Source organism: Hemitrygon akajei, chromosome 12 (assembly GCF_048418815.1).
Source record: "Hemitrygon akajei chromosome 12, sHemAka1.3, whole genome shotgun sequence".
Taxonomy (NCBI): domain Eukaryota; kingdom Metazoa; phylum Chordata; class Chondrichthyes; order Myliobatiformes; family Dasyatidae; genus Hemitrygon; species Hemitrygon akajei.
This window is the reverse complement of record NC_133135.1, coordinates 39,174,084-39,192,624: the sequence shown is the minus strand read 5'-3', so window position 1 is coordinate 39,192,624 and position 18,541 is coordinate 39,174,084. Positions and strand designations below refer to the sequence as shown.

General features: G+C 38.6%; 1 protein-coding gene across 3 annotated transcripts in view; it reads right to left on the bottom strand.

Moving 5' to 3' along the window:
- Positions 1-478: 478 nt before the first annotated feature.
- The window catches only part of LOC140736914 (dual specificity testis-specific protein kinase 2-like), an 83,757-nt gene continuing 65,694 nt past the window's right edge, over positions 479-18,541 (bottom strand). For all 3 annotated transcript variants that reach the window (XM_073062944.1, XM_073062945.1, XM_073062946.1), the window contains one exon: positions 479-8,225. In XM_073062944.1, coding sequence (XP_072919045.1) covers positions 7,198-8,225 — 1,028 coding nt within the window. In that variant the 3' untranslated portion in view covers positions 479-7,197. The remainder of the gene's footprint in view (positions 8,226-18,541) is intronic.

Below are 18,541 nucleotides of genomic sequence, written 5' to 3'. Positions count from 1 at the left end.
TCCTGTCTAAGACCTTCTCATGGCCCCTTCTGGCTCTCCTAATTTCATTTGTAAGCTCCTTCCTGCTAGCCTTATAATCTTCTAGATCTCTATCATTACCTAGTTTTTTTTTTAAACATTTCGTAAGCTCTTTTCCTCTGGACTAGATTTACAACAGCCTTTGTACACCACAGTTCCTGTACACTACCATCCTTTCCCTGTCTCATTGGAATGTATCTATGCAGAACCCCATACAAATATCCCCTGAACATTTGCCAGGGGATATTTTTGGCAAATGTGCAAAAATGCTCACTGTTAGGAACATGAGGCATAAATTTGATCTAGGATCATGTGCATTTCCTCAACCATGGGTAACTTTGAAGATATGTCCTCCACTTCTGATGAAAGCAGCATATTGTTTTATAGATAATTTGGTATAACGTGTATACAATTTGCCCAGATCTAATGTAAGAGTAGTAATTCAAAGAAATGTGAAATAAAAAATTTAGCATGTCATGTCCATCACCTTTTCACTACTTGTGACTGAGAAATGGCCTCAATTGCTGGAAACCATAATAGAAACAAATTTTTCACTTTAATTTAAAGCTTTTTATTATAGAGTTCTGAATTTTAAGACATCAAATACTTTCATAAATATGAAAATAGATCTACAATAAACATTTTCTTCCCATTGCAAAAAATTGCATAAAATGTAGTGACAATGTAAAGGCATTATTACAAGTGCAAACAATCTAGTTATTTAAGTGTCTAATAGAAACCATTAAAAGGATAATCATAGGTCAACATTTAAACTTGCATATCTCAAAGTAAATGATACAGTACTGTGCAAAAGTCTTAGGTACTTACAAAATAATCAAAATTATAAAGAAAGAGCAGTAAACAGTTTTTAAAAAAACTAATTTAAGTCACTATTTGGTGTGACCACACTTTGCCTTCAAATCTGCATCAAATCTCTGATACACTCATGCAGTTTTATACGAAAAATTGGCTGTTACATTGTTCCAAGTATCTTGGAGAACTTGCCACAGTGGTTCCACAGACTTTTGCTGCTTCACTTACTTCTGTCTATCAAGGTAATTCCAGACAGACTCTGGTGTTGAAATCAGGGCTCTTGGAGGCTGTACCATCTGAAACCATTAAAAAAAATCTAGGGTGCCTAAGACTTTTGCATAGTACTGTACAAAAATGGTCATGAGATGTATTGAAACAAGAGATTACATTCTAAATTTAATCAATGACTCCACAAGTAGACACAAAACAGCTTTCAAGTTTCTATCGGAGAACATCCTTTTCGCAGACTTCCCCAATTTAACATTTCTTAGAACCAACAGTTTCATAATTGCTGAGTCATTAGAAGTCATTTCTGAATTTTTTCTTAAAAAATTGGAAAGGATCACTTCATTTCACATTCCGACTTACAGACATTATACAACCACGTGTCTTCTTTTTGCAACCACAGATCTCCAGTCATTTATTCAATGTACCATTGTAATTAAACAACTTTTTGGAAAATGTACAATTAAGTTTGATTAATGAACAAATTCACAATATTGCTATTCAATGTCAACACTTGTGGGTTGGATTTCCACAGCATCAGTTGATACTCCATTCTTCACAGGGATTCATTTTTCATAATACAACCCATGTGACCAAATAAATCCAAATATGTACAAGGGCAAAATTACTTTGTAGCAATTCTTACAAAATTACAATTTGTACAGTACTTCATTTAAAGACCTTCCAGTACAACTAGATCATTTGCAGTGGTAAATATACCAAATAATTAAGTCTATCTTTTCCATAATTATTACAAAAATAATTTTACCAAGTCTCTAGCAGGCTTTCAACAGCCTGTACAGCTCATTAATAAAAACAGCAAAACCTACATAGTTCCCCAAAGCACGATTTGCCTCTAGAAAATATTTAAATTTGGTTCTGTTATGATTCAAAGTAGACTTTTATTTTCCAAATCCAATGTCCTTATAAGAATGTTACATTTTGTTGCCAGATTGATTTGTTCTTCAAACAAGCAAATAGTTTTTTTTAAATCTTCCCCCCCCCCAAAGATCCAAGATGACTGCAGCAGATGGAAATTACAGACTCCAAATAACCTTAGTTGACTGAATACATACCTCGCTTGTCATTCTAGAACTAATGATCAGCAAAAGCAATTAGTTGGCTCTGTGCTGATTACTGTACATTGAGCCAAACACCAACAGTTTTTTGAAATCAAGACTCCATAAACAAACGAATTCCACGTCTACTAATGGTTGCTTTGTAGTCTGATAAAGATGAGAATTCCATTAGTATGGTGTGGTGTTCTCCATTTTCATACAATTTCAACAAATAAGACGAACTATAAAGTACCCAGAGCCCATTTACTGTTCTACAATAAGCTTAAATTTTCAGATGAAATCACATTTGTTAGACATTTAATAAAATAGCTTTAGCTGCATTGAATAGCTATTTGGAGCCTGGAGTTTCCCTGAAAATTCCAGATTAATTCATCATAAAAGCACAGCCAGGAAGTTATTCAAATGATGGAAATGCAAACATTAGTTGCTTAAATACGTTATATTTCCCCCACTCTGAAAAATGTGAGGGTAATTAATTATCAAATAGCAAACTATCAAGTACAACTTAATTTTTTCCCACTTAAATGTATTTGCTAATAAAAGTATCACAGTGAAAAATTCCTTAATGGAAGACCAATTGATAATCAAAGTCCTTTGCAAACATTTTCAAATGGAGTTCAAGTAACAATTCTATCTAAACCGTGACAATAAAATCTAGAATTAAGAATTTAAAATTTTAAGAAACTGATTTCAAAATGTTTGAATTTTTCAATAAGTTTTATTGCCAAAATTGTTTCCCCAATTTGCCAAACAATTTTAGAAAAGAATGCATTTCCAAAAATAATGCCCAATGCATGTTATATATACATTTAACTGGTAAGTTCACAAACCACAAAACCATTTATCCTCAATCAGCATAGACAAAAATCCTGCTGCATGAAAACAAGTCATTCATCCAAGCAGTAGCTGTGATCAAAAGTACTTCTCATTTACAACTTTTCCAATAAGTGGTTTTCAAATCATGACTTAAATAACCTTGAATTAGAGTCGAAAATTGATGGACTTGCCTGTCAATTTGAAGTGGTGGATAAAGCTTCTGAGAAAAGTAGTTTCCTCTCTACCCACAGAAAATACAGGTTTCACAGCATCTTTTAGGAGGTTCCAGACACAGCACTATGCTGGGTGCTTATTAGTTTGAAAATTTATGAAATTCTACTTAAAGAAAAATAGTCTTCTGGGCACATCAAGCTCATTGGACTACCTGACTATTTTAGATCAGGCCATTATGCTTCTCAAAACTGTGTGTGTGTTTTAGTTATTCGAACTTACACTTCATCTAAAGTTGCCTGCAAAGCCCACAGCCACATAGTAGACTATTGGTCAATATTCTCCTCCATCTTCCTATTTTCATTTGAAATGTTGATATATGGTTTCACAGTGCATGTTCCAGATCTCCTATATGGAGGGTCCCAAGTACAGCTAACTAGTTATACTTTAAGGATCCATGTAAATGTAGCAAAAGCAGGGTTATGAAAGCAGCTCAAAAATACGAAAACACCCAATTAAAAATGTAATCCACACCTCAGTACAAGAATTAGCATAAGTTCAGAAATGAAGGTAGTTAACCATTAAATGAAAAGCAATGAAATCTATAGAAAAAAGTTGAATAATTTCTGAAACCTTTTTTTAAAACCACTAATTTGAATAGTTCAGAAGCTTGCAGATTTTCTTGCAGCCATGGGATAAATCACAGTACTGCACGCTAAAAGGGTACTCAGATTTCTCCATAGCGCTACTGAGAAAATAGCTGGTAGGCAGAAATTTGAAAATAACGTACGTTAATTATATGCAATCTTATATAACCCCTATTTTCTGCAAGTAGCAAGGCGAGTCCCAGCTTCTTTTCACATCATTCTGCTCCTAGTTACTTTAATAACCAAATCACATTCAGAAACAAGACTTTCTGGAGGATGTTACTCGACAAACTATTCCTAAAACTACTTGTTTTCTGCTCAGTTACAGCCATGTGATAGACAAATTTTGGTAAAGAGCAACTCAAAATAGCACTAAATAAGCTATATTTGGCTGTACATAGATTAAAGAAAAACAGAATTGGATTTAAAATGCAATCCCACTAGTTTTCTGTCCTTTAATACCTGATTCTATTTAGAGAATGCAAAATAGCAAGAATACTCAATTCAGAAATGGAAAGTTGTAAAATTTTGACAGTTCAAATCAAAATAAGGAACTCCTTACACTCAAATTTCTGTATAATTTCTTGAATTGATATAATAGTGACTACAGAATGGGATCCAATGATTGAGGGAGATGGGGAGCTGCATTTGTTAAAGAGGGTCAAGTATGATTGGTACAGCAATCTCAGTTCCACCAAAAAAAAATTAATGAAACTGTAGATGCTGAAGATCCAACCAAAAGCAATCAGCAGGTCAAGGAGTACCTGCAAAAAGAGAAACCATTAATATATCAGCTCTGTGATTCAACTCTTTCCACAGATCCAACCCAACCTGCTGACCATATCCAATATTATGATCCAAAATATTTATCATTTCCAAAGAAAAAACAGTTTATGTTTTTGCTGTGCAACTTCCACCACCCCCCCCCCCCCATTGTTGATTTGGATGGTTATAAATCAGTATGTTGTATTTCTGTCCACTTGGTATCAGTAATTAATTTGTCTGTTAAACAGTGTGTGAAACTAAAACTAAGTAGAAAGAATCAACACAAAGTTTAACCAAACCAAAAGAAAGAGGTATTCTAGTTTAGAAATACAAAATCACATGGATTGTCACTTGAACAAATTAACATTATAACAGTAACCCAAACCATGGCCAATTGGTGGTCAAAGATGATGTCAAGCAATGTGTTACCACCTTCAAAGTAAAGCTCATTAAAGTACAGTACAAGATAATCTCCGCTAAAAACACTTATGCAGGACTTACACTCTCACCCAAGATTTCAATCTTAATAGTTAGAACAAAATTATGTAGTGCAACTTATTTTTAACATCTTCATGGGGAGAAATGATAAACTGAGCAGAAACCAGGAAGGACTTTTTCTATTCTGGTATTAGATTACATGGGTCACGCCTCAAAGTGAATGCAAGTCATTTTCTCTATAGAATTATGCATTGCTTGCACGCTTCTGGCACAGAAAATAGAAAAATGTCACCAAGATTATTATTATTTTTTTTTTTATATAAAAGAAGTTCAGGAACCAAATTCAAGATTTAACAATTCATCCCATCAAGGAATCCCAATAGCACATTCAAAGAGGAAAAAAAACAAGAAAACTCTAAGGGAATTTCTAAATCAAACAGGCCTCAATGCAAATAACGCAGCTAGCCAAATTAATGTAGGATTCAAATGCACTTCAGTTTTAATTAAAAACTAGATAGCATTAAGAAAATGGTGCAATTTGATTAACACAATTGTCTTCACCATAATACTGTAACTTGGATGGTCAAACTGGATGTTATTCAAAAGAAAACTGGCCAAAATCACAAGAAAATAAATAAACATACATAAAAACGTAAAACTAAAATAATGCAATTTAAAGAAAATTTGAAGCAAATGCTAATCAATTAATTTAATTTGATGGGTCTAAATACCCAGCAACATATTGCGCATCTGTTGACTACATCAAATTCGATTGGGGGTACAAATTGACAGATTATCAACAATACAATAAAATGCATAGTAGGAAAATCCGGAATAAGTTTGAAAAATGGTCAAGATAAACTGAGGTAACTTTACCATTAGTTAAGGTGCAAATTATACGGTCTAATTTACCTTAATATTTCCAATCGAGATTAAATCCAGACTTCGGTTAAACAAAGATGTAAAAATAAAAATTCTGTAATTCACATCCATTATTAAAACCTTAACTAACTGATTAAATAAAAAGCATTCTCCACAAGGAGTAGTAGTATGCATCTCGATAAGAGGAAGCAGAAAATACAAAATCTACACTTAAATCATGGCATAACAGCCATTACAAAGAAATACGAAAGAGTTCACATTTTTTGAGATCAAGAAAAGAAAGCTAATTTGAACAAAATCTCAAAATAATGGAATTGATTGCACAGTAAAAGATAAATACACCAATTTTTTCTGCAAACTTGAAAATCTTTGCACTATTCCTGTGAGTTGACCCATCATAAATGATTACAGACATGGCACCTTGTGGCAATACATCCAACTCTGTTACAGTAGTCCAGGTTGAAATACAAAATATACAGTAGTAACATCTTTTCAAGCTATAGGAAAGTGATGAAGTGCTTTTCTTGTAGTAAGAAATCTTTATGGTCCACCTTGTTAATTTGAGTACAACTTAAATTTAGTCAAAAATTACATCATTGATGTGGACACAAAGTATTGATAAACATGGTTTACTGTGTACTGGTACCCTTGGATTTGCAGGCTATCCTTACAAGGTAACACAGTAATCTTACCATCCTTAAAAGATAACACAGTAATCTTACTTTGCACAGGTATATGTAGAAACATGAAAATACAATGAAATAGATTTTTAAATAATTCGTAAAGTATAGGTGTAATTTTCTGAGAGCAATCTCAGACTAGCCCACAAATAAAAAGTTGGTTATTTTTCCAATAAATATCCCAGAAAATTTTAACTGCAAGTCCAGCTATTAAAGACCATAGATGATGCAACGAATCATTTCCATTCGAGGAAAATGGAAAATATTTTACTTGTTTACAAGCTGAGGAAAACTAGTCATCAAACTGATACCTCACAAATACTGAAAGGCGCTGGGGTACATATTGCATGCAGGTAGATATTTAGTAGAAGTTACCTTTGGCTGGTTTATAAAGCTACTTCCATAAAACATTTTAATCAATTAGAAATAAGATGCAAAAGGTTTACCCAAATAAGTCAATTTATAATACTGGCCAATCACCAAATATCAAATGATTCATCAGAATGGACTGTGATCCATGGTACCTGCACCTCAAAGTTTGAAAAGAGCTTTGGAATTCTAGACTTTCATATCATTCCTGACCAAATGAAAATAACTGGATTTTTTTTAAACCAAGCAGAAAAAAGTTGTTAAAAGAAACCAATACAATTTATGAATGTTTCTTCAAATATTGCATTTTGACTGAAGGTGGCAAGGATTTGAATTCATGCATGGAGTCAGCACCACAGAGGAATGCCCTTCTATGTCAGATGCTTCAGCACAATTACCTGGGTCTATTTCATCTCGCTCCAGTGCAATACTGACACTAAAACATGACTTGTGTTCTGGTATTGCTAATTTTGACATGTCCCTCTGCATTTCTCGCTCCTTCACTTCTTCACTGGAAATTGAGCTATTCCAGTTGCCGCAAGATGTACCATTTAAATTTGGCTCATTGCCTCCTGTTATACAATTAGAATTCAAGCTCTCTGGAACACAAAGACTGTAGCTTTCTTTAGTTTTTAAGGTATTTAGTTGTGTCCTACGCTCTGTACATAGGTCATTTCCATCCGGTAGGTCTTCAGTTCCTGAACAGTCCATTGCATCAACCTGTTCTGATGAGGGAGACTGCTGAATTGGAAGTTTCTGTTTAAATGGTGGAATCTCCAAAACAGAATATTTGGAAGTGTTCAACACTTTCTGTTTCACATCTGTTCCCAATTGCAATGGGTCGCATTTCCCCAATGTTAATGAAAAGGGCCCAAAACTATGACATTCTTTTGTTGGCAAATCAGGTGAAACTGGAAGGGATCGATATCGTCGCTCAGGGACAAGAGTTTCCTGAAAATCCCCAGTAAGGTACTGTTTGGCTTGGGTTGTTGAAATGAACGAGCAGTCTGTAGAATCAGGTGAAGGCAGGTCAAATGCTAGAGATATTACCGATTTACTTGGTGTGTCTACAAATTTTATTTTTCCACCTTTCAAGTCCTGCCTTGCAATGAAAGGATTAATTTTGTGTGAAGTTCCCTTGCTAGGAGTATAGTATGGATCTTGGACATTTATCTTCCGACTAACTTTTCGGGTAAAGAAATCAGACTGACTGCGAGAAAGCCATATATTACGACGTGGCCGAGGCGATTTGGGTGGAATCTTATCACTTGGAAATGCCAGAGGACTGCATCTTTTTATTGCTTGTCCTTTCTCCCCAGCACCTATAAATGATCACAAAATAAGAACATTACAACCAATTTACAACTTAAAGAAATTTAAACCTGCAATACTTGCTAATAATATTTCTAAGCCACAAGGACTGGGCTACTTTGCATAAAACCAGAAGACAGCAACACTACTAAAAGAAATGTTAACAGTCCTCTTGTCAGTTTATTAAAGGTTTCTCCAGTTTAACCATGAGCAATCCAGATAAACATTGAGTAAAATTAAGTAAAAATAAAACAGTGCTGGTACATCCAAAATTTCATGGCAGGTCAACTTTAAGTACACTCAATTGCCACTTTATTAGGTACACCTGCTTGTTAAAGGACATATCTAATCAGCCAATCATATGACAGCAACTCAATGCATAAAAGCACACAGACATGGTCAAGAGGTTCAGTTGTTGTTCAGACCAAACATCAGAATGGGAAGGAAATGTGATCAAAGTGACTTTGACCATGGAATGATTACTGGTACCAGATGGGTTGTCTAAGTATGTCAGAAACTGCTGATGTCCTGGGATTTCTGTGTGCAACGATTGAGTTTACAGAGAATGGTGCAAAAAAAAAAAAAACACACACAAAAAAAGTGAGCAGCAGTTCTGTAGCCAAAAATGCCTTGCTAATGAGAGGTGTCAGAGGAGAATGGCCAGACTGGTTCAAGCTGATAGAAGGTTGATCGGTATCTGAGAAAAATGTGGTAACCTGTCTCAATGACTATCATCCAGTAGCATTTACATCCACTGTGATGAAGTGCTTTGAGAGTTTGATGATGAAACACATCAACTTCTCTAAGAAGTGACTTACGGTCACGCTTATTTGCCTACCGTCACAACAGGTCAACAGCAAATGCCATTTCATTGGCACTCCGCTCAACACCGGAACATCTAGACAGTGAAGATGCATACATCGGGATATTCTGCATTGATTACAGCTTGGCATTCAATACTATCATCCTCTCAAAACTAATCAACAAGCTTCAACACCTAGGTCACAATACCTCCTTGTACAAATAGATCCTTGATTTCCTCGCTTGCAGATCCCAGTCAGTTCAGATTGGCAACAACATCTCCTCCACAATCATCATAGCACAGGTGTGCAAGGCTGTGTGCTTAGCCCCCTGCTCTACTTCTACTTGCTTTATATTTATTTCTGTGAGGCTAAGCACAGCTTCAATATCATATTTAAGTTTGCTCACAACACCACTATTGTTAGTCAAATCAAAGGAGGGGTGACAAATCAGCATTTAGGAGGGAGACTGAAAACCTGGCCAAGTGCTGCCACAACAACCACCTCTCACTCAGTGTCAGTTAAATCAAGGAGCTGATTATTGACATCTTGAGGAGGAAACTGAGGGTTCGCGAGTCAGTCTTCAACCAGTGATCAGAGGTGGAGTTGGTCAGGAACTTAAAAATTCCTTGTGTTATCATTTCAGTGGATCTGTCCTGGGTCCAGCATGCAAGAACTATTAAGCAAAAAAAAAAGCACAACAGCACTTCTGCCCTTGAATAAAAAAGCCTCCAAAAGTAGTGGATACAGCTCAGTCAATCACAGGTAAAACCCTCCCCACCACTGACCACATCTACACGGAGCACTGTCACAGGAAAGCAGTATCCATCGAGGACCCCCACCACCGAGGGCAACAGGAAAGAGGTACAGGAGCCTCAGGACTCACATCACCAGGTTTAGAAGCAATTACCACTCAACCATCAGTCTCTTGAATCTGATGGGATAACTTCACTCATCTCTTTATTGAACTTTTCCCACAACCAACAGACTCACTTTCAAGGACTCCACAACTCATTTCCACAATATTTGGTTATTTATTTTATATTATTATTTTTTCCGTTGTTTTCTTCTTTTTGTATTTGCAGAATGTGTCTTTTGCACACTGGTAGTTTGTCCATTCTGTTGGTTGCGGTCTCTTCGTGGAATCTATTGTGTTTCTTGTATTTATTGTGAATGCCCACAAGAAAGGAAATCTCAGGGTTGTAAATGGTGATATTAAAATATTATATACATCCAGCTGCTGCATAACTATACTACATGCCTTTAAAAAAGAAAAATGCAAGTTTTGAAGGCAAAAATACATTTCTTCACAATCTAAATTCAAACCCAAACAATCATAATTATTGATATTAAAATCACAACTAGGTGAGGGCTCAGACTGGGGTGGGGTGGTGAAAGAAATCATTTAATATCTGGGAACAGGACCCAACCAATCATTTTGGTGGCAGACACAGTATGCTAATATCCTATCTTCATGAAGCAATATTTCAATAATCACATTTTAAAAAGCTTGAGATTGAAATTAACTACTGCCCACTTGCCTTCCCAGTGCTTTGGGGTCACAGTACAAACAAACAATTATCTAAACAAAGTACATTGGAAAGATTGTGAACAAAGAAGGGAATAAAATCAGTTCAAGCAAATCATTAGGGCAGAGTTGATTGAACCTGATCTTTGTACCATGATTTATATTTGCAAATTATTTAAAACTCTAGATGCCCCCAACATTGGATAAAGTCTATTCATTTTAGTAATGTTTAAACCATCACCAGTCCAATATACAGGGATTTTTAAAAAAGCAGCGTCAAATGTTCTATTTCTCATCAGTGATACAGACGAGTACTGGAGAACCACCAAACTAGTATTTCTCCCCTTCAACAATCACATTTACATTACAAAGCTGCACCTGGCAGCAAGAACATGATAAAGAACCTGTTTCTCTCATTAATTTTCTTAATCTCAGTGCAAATGAAGACAAAGCAAAACCACTTGTCTCTAAACAAAATACAAAAAAATGCTGGAGATAGTTAGCAGGTCAGACAGCAACTATGGAGAGGAATAAACAGTCGACATTTCAAGCTGATCCCTCTTCATTATGGCTGGAAAAGGAGGAGGAAGGTGGTGGAAGGAGGGAAGGCTGATAGCTAAGGACAAGGAAAACTGTATCCATTATGGCAACAGGAAAATGTGGTAAAGGGCATACATCCAGGAAATGGAGCTGGCAGGTGAGTGAACCATGGGAGAAAGGGAAGGAGGTGGAGGGACCAGAGGGAGGTGATGAGCAGGTAAAGAGAAGTGATAGAGGGGAACCAGAACGGGGAATGGAATAATAGGAAGGGGAAAAAGAGAAGTTACCAGAAGTTAGAGAAATTGATGATCATGTCAGAATGGGAAGTTGAATTAAAATGGGTGGCCACCAAGAAACCTGCATGCTTGCAATGGTAAGTGCCAGGATAGAAATCAGTGGGGAGGGTTGTGAGCGCTTGGGAGTCATGTACAGAGTGATCCATAATGAAAGCAGAAAGTGGGAGGAAGATGTGTTTGGTGGCTAGATCCCGTTGAAGATGGTGAAAGGTGCACAGAATGATGTGGTAGATCCAGAGGCTTGTAGGAAGATGGTCAAGGACAAGGAGAACACTATCCTGTTATGACAGCAGAAAAATGGGACAAGGGCATACGTCCAGGAAACAGAGATGCAGGTAAGAACAGCATTAATGGTAAAGGGGGGGGGGGGGGAGAGACCCTGTTCTTTGAAGGAGGGCATCTCAAATGTTCTAGAATGAGAAGTCTCATCCTCAGAAGAGAAGCAGCAGAGATGGAGGAACCGAGAAAAGGGAATAGAATTTTTACAAGTGACAGGGTGGAAGGAGGTTTAGTCAAGTTATTTAAGAGGGTCAGTAAGTTTAGAAAAGTTAGAGACAGATTGAAAAAGGAGAATATCAGATGGACCACAAGTAAATTTGAGGACAGATTGGAATTTTGAGGTAAAGTTGATTAAATAGAGCTCAGCATCAGTGCAGGAAGCAACAATGCAGTCACCTATGTTAAGAGAGGGAGATCTTAACCTCTCCACAAAGCCATCTAAAAGGCAGGCATAGCTGGAGGCCATGCAGGTGCCTATGGCTACAGCTTGAGTTTGGAGAAAGTGGGAGGAGCTGAAAGAAGTTGAGGGCAAGGACCAGTACAGCCAGATGGAGGATGTTGGTGGAGGGGCAAGTTAGGCTTATTGTCTAGAAAAAAAAAGAGGTTTAAGGCCTTCCTGATGAGTATAAGACTGGACATCTTCAGTGAAAAATGAGGTGATTTGGGCCAGGGAACAGTGATTGAAGACAGTGTGTGTGAAGTGTCACTGATGTAGATAGGAAAGGACTGAACCAAGGGGGCAAAATGGAGTTGAGGTAAGCAGTGGGGCAAGGAGCAGGCAGAAATAACAGGCCTACCCAGATATTCATGTTTATGGATCTTGGTAGGAGGTAGGAACAAGCAGTGCAGGGTAAGGGAACTATGAGATTAATGGCAGTTGATGGGAGATCTCCAGAGTTGCTGAGGTTGGTGATGGTGCAGAAGACAATGGCCGAATGCTCCATTAGTGGGGTCCTCTTCAAGGGGTAAGCAAGAGGATACTGCCTGGCCTCTGCATGGTAGATGTCAGTCCCCCAGACCGCAACATCACCATCCTTGTCTGCAGATTTGCTTATGAAATTGGGATTGATGTGGAGAGAGAGTAGGAGGGCAGTGCTTTCAGAGAGAGTGAGATTCAAATAAGACAGGAATTGATGTCTCATTGTCAGTTAGAAATGAAAAGATCCACAGCAGGCAGTAGACCAGAGCAAGCTTGTCCAAGAAGAGGATGTGGGTTGAAGACAGAATAATAGGTCATCTGTGCGGGAATAGAATCCTTACCAAAGAAATGGGCTTGGAGACAGAGGCAACAGAACAGCTCAGCATTGTGGCGGGCAGGTGCAGACCTCATTGAGGTGTGAGTGCAGAGGGCAATAAAATATAAAAGGGGGACAGTAATAAACTATGACAAGAGCACACCACTGCGATTTTATTTCACTTTCTTCAGAAGATACAACTCTTGCAATTCCAATAAATGCTAGTAACTTTCTTAACTTAGTTATACACCTGTTCAGCTCACATGAATTGAGTTGATGGTGCCTGAGCAGATGACTAAGGACAATTTCAAAGGCAAACCCAGCCAAACTTTTCATGGATATGCTTTGCATCAGAAGATTAATTAAGGGTCTTTACTTTTCCCTTCTTTCAGCAAAAAAAAATTTGTGGGAAACAATTTTCGCTGTGAGAAGTCATGTAAAGTTCAGCCATATACTGTATTTCTCACCCTGATACATTACAATCAGACATGGACCCACTGTTCCATACTGACCATTAATCACCCATTTACACAAACTCTACTTCTTCCTTTTACATCCCACGCCAACATCACCTTTCCAATTATCCTGCCACCACCTACCCTAGAAACAATTAAGAGGCCTTGTAACCTACCAGCCAAAAGATCTTTGATACATAGGTGGAACTAAAGCACCAGGGGAAACACACATGATCACTGGGAGAATGTGCAAGTTCTATAGACAGCATTCAAGCTTAGAACTGAAGTTGAGCTTCTAAGACAACAGCACCATCCCAAGCTATTGAAGTCAATCTGAGAATAACTACTGTGTATGCTTTAAGTCCACTGCCCACCCTGACTTTTGTCCATGTACAGCAAATTCATTTGCTCACACTAGGTCCTTCTCTGCCTTGCCTATTTAAGTGCCTGCCTAAACAATTCTTAAATGTAGTGACTGTAACAATACCATTCCTCTTCTGGCAGGCAGTTGCATACACAGCAGATGCTGCCTTTGAAATGAAAGAGGAGAGCAGTAGCTTGCGTTGGCTGCTTTCTAGATTTACTCGCCGAGCCTGGAGGTTAGGTTGCAAACATTTCAGTTGAGGTGACATCAGTGCGCAACTGAGTGTCCGCATTTATAGTGGTTCGACATGTTAGATCTGATTGGTTGGCTACTGTGGTAGCCACTAGTCTCCGCTGGGTCCAGGCCAAATGGACAACTGAGTCATCTCTGCTGGCCCGTATCCCTGGTTATCAGTCATTGTGAGTGTTGGCTCCTCAAGTGCCAACAGCTCACCCCTCAGCCCCAATTCCACAGATGCATAGGTTCATAAATTGTGTTCAGTTCAATATGCTTGTTAATAGAGTCTTCAGTTGAGAACCAAGCTTCTAAGAATTATCTTGATTTCTTGTTTTATGCCTCTGCCAGGATTTTTGTAGTTTCCCAGACGAATCCATGTCCTTAAAACATAGAAAACCGACAGCACAATACAGGCCCTTCAGCCCACAAAGTTGTGCCGAACATGTCCCTACCTTAGAAATTACTAGACTTACCTACAGCCCTCTATTTTTCTAAGCTCCATGTACCTATCCAAAAGTCTGTTAAAAGACTCTATCGTATCTGCCTCCACCACTGTTGCCAGCGACCCATTCCACGCACTCACCACTCTCTGCATAAAAAACTTACTTGACATGTCCTCTGTTCCTACTTGCTAGCACCTTAAACCTGCATCCTCTTGTGGCAACCATTTCAGCCCTGGGAAAAAGCCTCTGACTATCCACATGATCAATGCCTCTCATCATGTTATACACTTCTATCAGGTCACCTCTCATCTTCCATTGCTCCAAAGAAAAAAGGCCGAGTTCACTCAACCTATGCTCATAAGGCACGTTCCCCAAGCCAGGCAACATCCTTTAAATCTCCTCTGCACCCTTTCTATGGCTTCCACATCCTTCATGTAGTGAGGCGACCACAACTGAACACAGTACTCCAAGTGGGATCTGACCAGGGTCCTATATAGCTGAAACATTACATCCGGGCTCCTAAATTCAATTCCACGATTGATGAAGGCCAATACACCATACACCTTCTTAACCACAGAGTCAACCTGTGCAGCTGCTTTGAGCGTCCTATGGACTCCGAGCCCAAGATCCCTCTGATCCTCCACACTGCCAAGAGTCTTATCATTAATACTATATTCTGCCATCCTATTTGACCTACCAAAATGAACCACTTCACACTTATTGGGTTGAACTCCATCTGTCACTTCTCAGCCCAGTTTTGCATCCTATCAATGTCCCGCTGTAACCTCTGACAGCCCTCCACACTATCCACGACACCACCAAACTTTGTGTCATCAGCAAACTTACTAATCCATCCCTCCACTTCCTCTTCCAGGTCATTTATAAAAATCATGAAGAGTCCCAGAACAGATCCCTGAGGCACACCACTGGTCACTGACCACCATGCAGAATATGACCTGTCTACAACCACTCTTTGCCTTCTGTGGGCAAGCCAGTTCTAGATTCATAAAATAATGTCTCCTTGGATCCCATGCCTCCTTACTTTCTCAATAAGCCTTGCAGGGGGTACCTTCTCAAATGTCTTGCTGAAATCCATATACACTACATCTACTACTCTTCCTTCATCAATGTGTTTAGTCACATCCTCAAGAAGTTCAATCAGGCTCTTGGTCCTTCTTGGCCTTCATGTACTGAATGAGTGACACAGGATCATGTGTTCTTTCAGTGGATAGTTTTCCCCTCATCTATCTTACAGAGTGTTTAAGGTAGTCTCCCCATCAGATTTGGTATATTACATTTGGGTAATATACCATATGGGTGTTGGATCTATGGGCTTCAAACAAGCATTTGATGATTGTGTTGGGTTTGTATGCTGCTATTATTCTGTGTGGTTGCAGCAGTCTTGCCATCATTTTGGAAATATTCCTGATGTATGGTAGGGTTAAGCCTCTTTCTTCTCTATTCAGCAGGAGTTAAAAAAGTTGCTTCTCTGGACAAGAGACCTTTTGATGAAGATTTTTTGGATAACCAATTGTCTGTGAATACTTTGAAATGGTGATTTTCTTCTTTCTTCTTGAGGTCTTGAGCTATTGCAATGTGTTTCCACCCAGTTGAATAGCTTTCAGACAACTTAGTTTCTGCCATTTGGGGTGAATGCTGTGACAATTGAGGATTTGGTCTACATTCATTCCTTTCCCACTAAACAGATGTTTCCAAAATTCCATCCGTATTCCTCCTGATCAGCACGTCTAGGAAAGGGAATTGATCATTTGTTTCAATTCTCACCGTGATGCTAATATCCTTGAATACGTTGCTGATTCGGTTTTGCGACTCTTATCTGATTGTATTTATGACAAACAAGATAGTCCACCCACAGTTTAGGTCTGATAATTAGTAATACTGTCCTCTCCAGTTTTTACAGTCTAGCTTCTGCAAAGAGCCGAGATGTAGGAGATCCCATTGGTGTTCCTTTCAGCTGTTTGTAGAGTTGTCTGTTAAATTTGAAGTATGTTGCTAAACACAAGTTAAGTAGCTTGCATATACTTTGGGGTCTCATCATCTAGGTCGTTTGTTCTTTTTTTAAAAAGTAGTTCATTTATCATTTACTTCAGCAATGGTCAACTGGTGTAAAGAATGCACTGACATCAAATGAGACCGTTATTTTATCATCATCCAGCTAGATGCTCTGCACCTTCTGTGGAAACCGTCATGCATTGATAACCTAATAGTCCTATTGAGTGACAAGATGCCTCAAGCACATCTATAGTTCTTTGGCTAGTTTGTAGGCTGGGGTTCATGGTAGTGAAATGCTAAGTCACAGGGGAATGCTTTCTTTGTGGATCTTCAGTAGTCTGTAGAATTTTGTGACATTCACATTGTCTGCCTTCATTCTGAGACATCCCTGCTTAGTTGTTTCCTGTGCAGCTTCCAGCTTGCATAAGCTTATGTTGATATGTCTGGCGAGATTTGAGGTTGGATCATTGTCAATTGGTCAATCTACGGCAGTGTCTCCAAGTAACTCTTTGGCCTTTCTGATATAGTCAACTTTGTCTAGCACGATTGTCATGCATCCCTTTGTCTGCTGGCAGTATTACAGTGTCCTCGTCCTTGCTGGTTATGGAGTGCTTCTTGCTCAGTTTTGGAGAGTGTATTGAGTTGTTAATTTCAATTCATTGCTGGTCCAACAGTTTGCATTATTTGCTATTGTATTATTTCTGAGAATTTGTTGGACTCCAGGAAGTTTTCCATGGAACACAGAACATAGAAATCTACAGCACATGACAGGCCCTTCTGCCCACTAGGTTGTGCCGACCACGTAACCTACTCTAGAAACTACCTAGAATTTCTCTACCACATAGCCCTCTATATTTCTAAGCTCCATGTACCTACCTAAGGGGCTCTTAAAAGCCTATTGTATCCGCCTCCACCACCGTTCTGACAGTGCATTCCATGCACCCACCACTCTCTGAAAAATTTACCTCTGACATCCCTCCTGTAGCTACTTCGAAGCACCTTAATACTACGCCCCCCTTGTGAGGCAAGATGATGGCTTCTTCATTCTATCTACCGTAATGCAACTTAAAAGAGAACTATAGACTTGAATCCCCAAGTCCCTCTGTTCATCAAGATTTCTTAGCACCCTACCATTTACTGTAAACATCCTGACCCCCATGACTTCTCAGTCAGAATTAAATTCAATCTGCAAATGCTTTTTATTTGATCTTTATCATGATCCATCATTGGACAACCTTTATTATCCACCACACCACCAATTTTCAGGTCATCCACAAACTTACAATTATTCCTCCTACATTCACATCCCATATTAAAACCAAGAGGTTCCAGTACTGATCCCTGCATAAAACCTCTAGACACAGACTTACAATCAGAACAGCATCTTTCCATCACCACCTTGTCTCCTTTCACCAAGCCAAGTCTGGATTCAATTAACCAGCTCATCTTGGATCCCAACTTTCTGGACCAGTCTACCATATAGGACCTTGTCCAATGTCTAAAAGACAACACAGACAATGTCTACCACCCAGTATGGAATTCTCTATACTCAAATTAGTGAGGCAGGATTTCCATGCACCTTTGTGGCCATGCTGGCTATACCTGAAACATTACCTTTCCAAATGTATGAAAGTCCTATTGCTTAGGATTTTCTCCAATAGTTTCCTATCACTAAATGTAAGGCTCACATCAGCTAAGGAATATGCAAGATAGTTCAAAAGATGGGTAGATGATAAGAGAAGGGACAAGAGGAAAACGAAAATGAAGAACAGAATGAGGGGGATTACTGTAAGAGAAAGAGATTACTGCAAGTTAGAGAAATCCATGTGCATACCATAAAGTTGGAGGTTACCCAGGTGGAATAAATATGAGGTGATGCGCCTCCAACCCAGGTTTGGCCTCATCACGGCAACAGAGGTGGTCATGGACAGAGGTTAGAATAGGAATGGGAGGTCGAATTGAAATGGGTGGCCACCGGGGATACTGCCACTTGTGGCAGACAGAGTGAAGATGCTCAACAAAACCGTCCACCAACCTGCACTGGGTCTTACCAAAGTAGAGGAGCCTGCATTGACAGCAGTGAATATAACAAATCACCCCAACGGACTCACAGGTGAAGTATCATCTCATCTGGAAG